This window comes from Mandrillus leucophaeus, unplaced genomic scaffold, assembly GCF_000951045.1.
Source record: "Mandrillus leucophaeus isolate KB7577 unplaced genomic scaffold, Mleu.le_1.0 Scaffold60, whole genome shotgun sequence".
NCBI classification, from domain to species: Eukaryota; Metazoa; Chordata; class Mammalia; order Primates; family Cercopithecidae; genus Mandrillus; species Mandrillus leucophaeus.
The window spans coordinates 1,343,113-1,344,378 of NW_012106475.1; the positions used below are offsets into that span (position 1 = coordinate 1,343,113).

The following is a 1,266-nucleotide window of genomic DNA, read 5'->3' on the forward strand; positions in this document are numbered from 1 at the left end:
TTCACTGTATTAGCCAGGATGGTCTCGATCTCCTAACCTCGTGATCCACCCGCCTTGGCCTCTCAGTGCTGGGATTACAGGCGTGAGCCTCTGTGCCGGCCATGATTATCAATTTAAGTAAAAAGATACATATTTGTTGAATAAGTTTTTCCATATTAATTTTCCATTATCTTTTAATTTCTTGTAATACCTGAAAGGTATTAGTTAGTCTTTTAATAAGAATTGATTTGGGCTCGGCGCGGTGACTCACGCCTATAATCCCAGCACTTTGGGAGGCTGAGGCGGGCGGATCATGAGGTCAGGAGATCGAGACCATCCTAGATAACACAGTGAAACCCCGTCTCTACTAAAAATACAAAAACTTAGCTGGGCATGGTGGCAGGCACCTGTAGTCCCACCCACTCTGGGAGGCTGAGGCAGGAGAATGGTGTGAACCCAGGAGGCAGAGCTTGCAGTGAGCCGAGATGGCGCCACTGCACTCTAGCCTGGGCAACAGAGGGGAGACTCCCTCTCAAAAAAAAAAAAAAAAGAAAGAAATAATTGATTATATTCCCAGGGAATAGCAATGGGTTTAGCATAACTGGTCTTCTGATTCCATGTATACACTTAATTGTATCTGTTTTTATCTCTCAAATTATGTACATAGGACATATATTTCTGTTGTCATATTTTCAGACCTATAAAAATTGGTTGAATATATCCTCACAAGAGAGAAATCTTACTCTACTTTGTTAACTCACATCCTAGGGTATTTCTTGTAAAGTCGACAGTGAAGAAAATACTTTGAATTCACAAACTAGTGCAACAAGTGGAATGGATCCAGATGGAGTCTTATCAAAAATGGAAAACTTACCTGAGATGAATACTGCAAAAATAAAAGGGAAGAATTCCTTCGCACCTAAAGATTTTATGTTTCAGCCACTGGATGGTCTGAAGACCTATCAAGTAACACCTATGACTCCCGGAAGTGCTAATGCTTTTTTGACACCCAGTTACACCTGGACTCCTTTAAAAACAGAAGTGTAAGACTATGATCTTAATGATAAGTCCCTTGATAAGATGGGTAATAAATGCCTTTCTGTTTTTTTCTTTTTGAGACGGAATCTTGCTCTGTCGCCCAGGCTGGAGTGCAGTGGCTCGATCTCTGCTCACTGCAAGCTCCGCCTCCCGGGTTTATGCCGTTCTCCTGCCTCAGCCTCCCGAGTAGCTGGGACTACAGGCGCCTGCCACCACGTCTGGCTAATTTTTTGTATTTTCAGTAGAGAC

At 42.7% G+C, this 1,266-nt stretch overlaps 1 protein-coding gene across 4 annotated transcripts in view; it reads left to right on the forward strand.

Moving 5' to 3' along the window:
• DLGAP5 (discs, large (Drosophila) homolog-associated protein 5) overlaps positions 1 to 1,266 on the forward strand; it is a 42,186-nt gene that overhangs the window by 14,014 nt on the left and 26,906 nt on the right. For all 4 annotated transcript variants that reach the window (XM_011999680.1, XM_011999679.1, XM_011999678.1 and 1 more), the window contains one exon: positions 748 to 1,022. In XM_011999680.1, the coding sequence (XP_011855070.1) occupies positions 748 to 1,022 (275 nt within the window). The remainder of the gene's footprint in view (positions 1 to 747; positions 1,023 to 1,266) is intronic.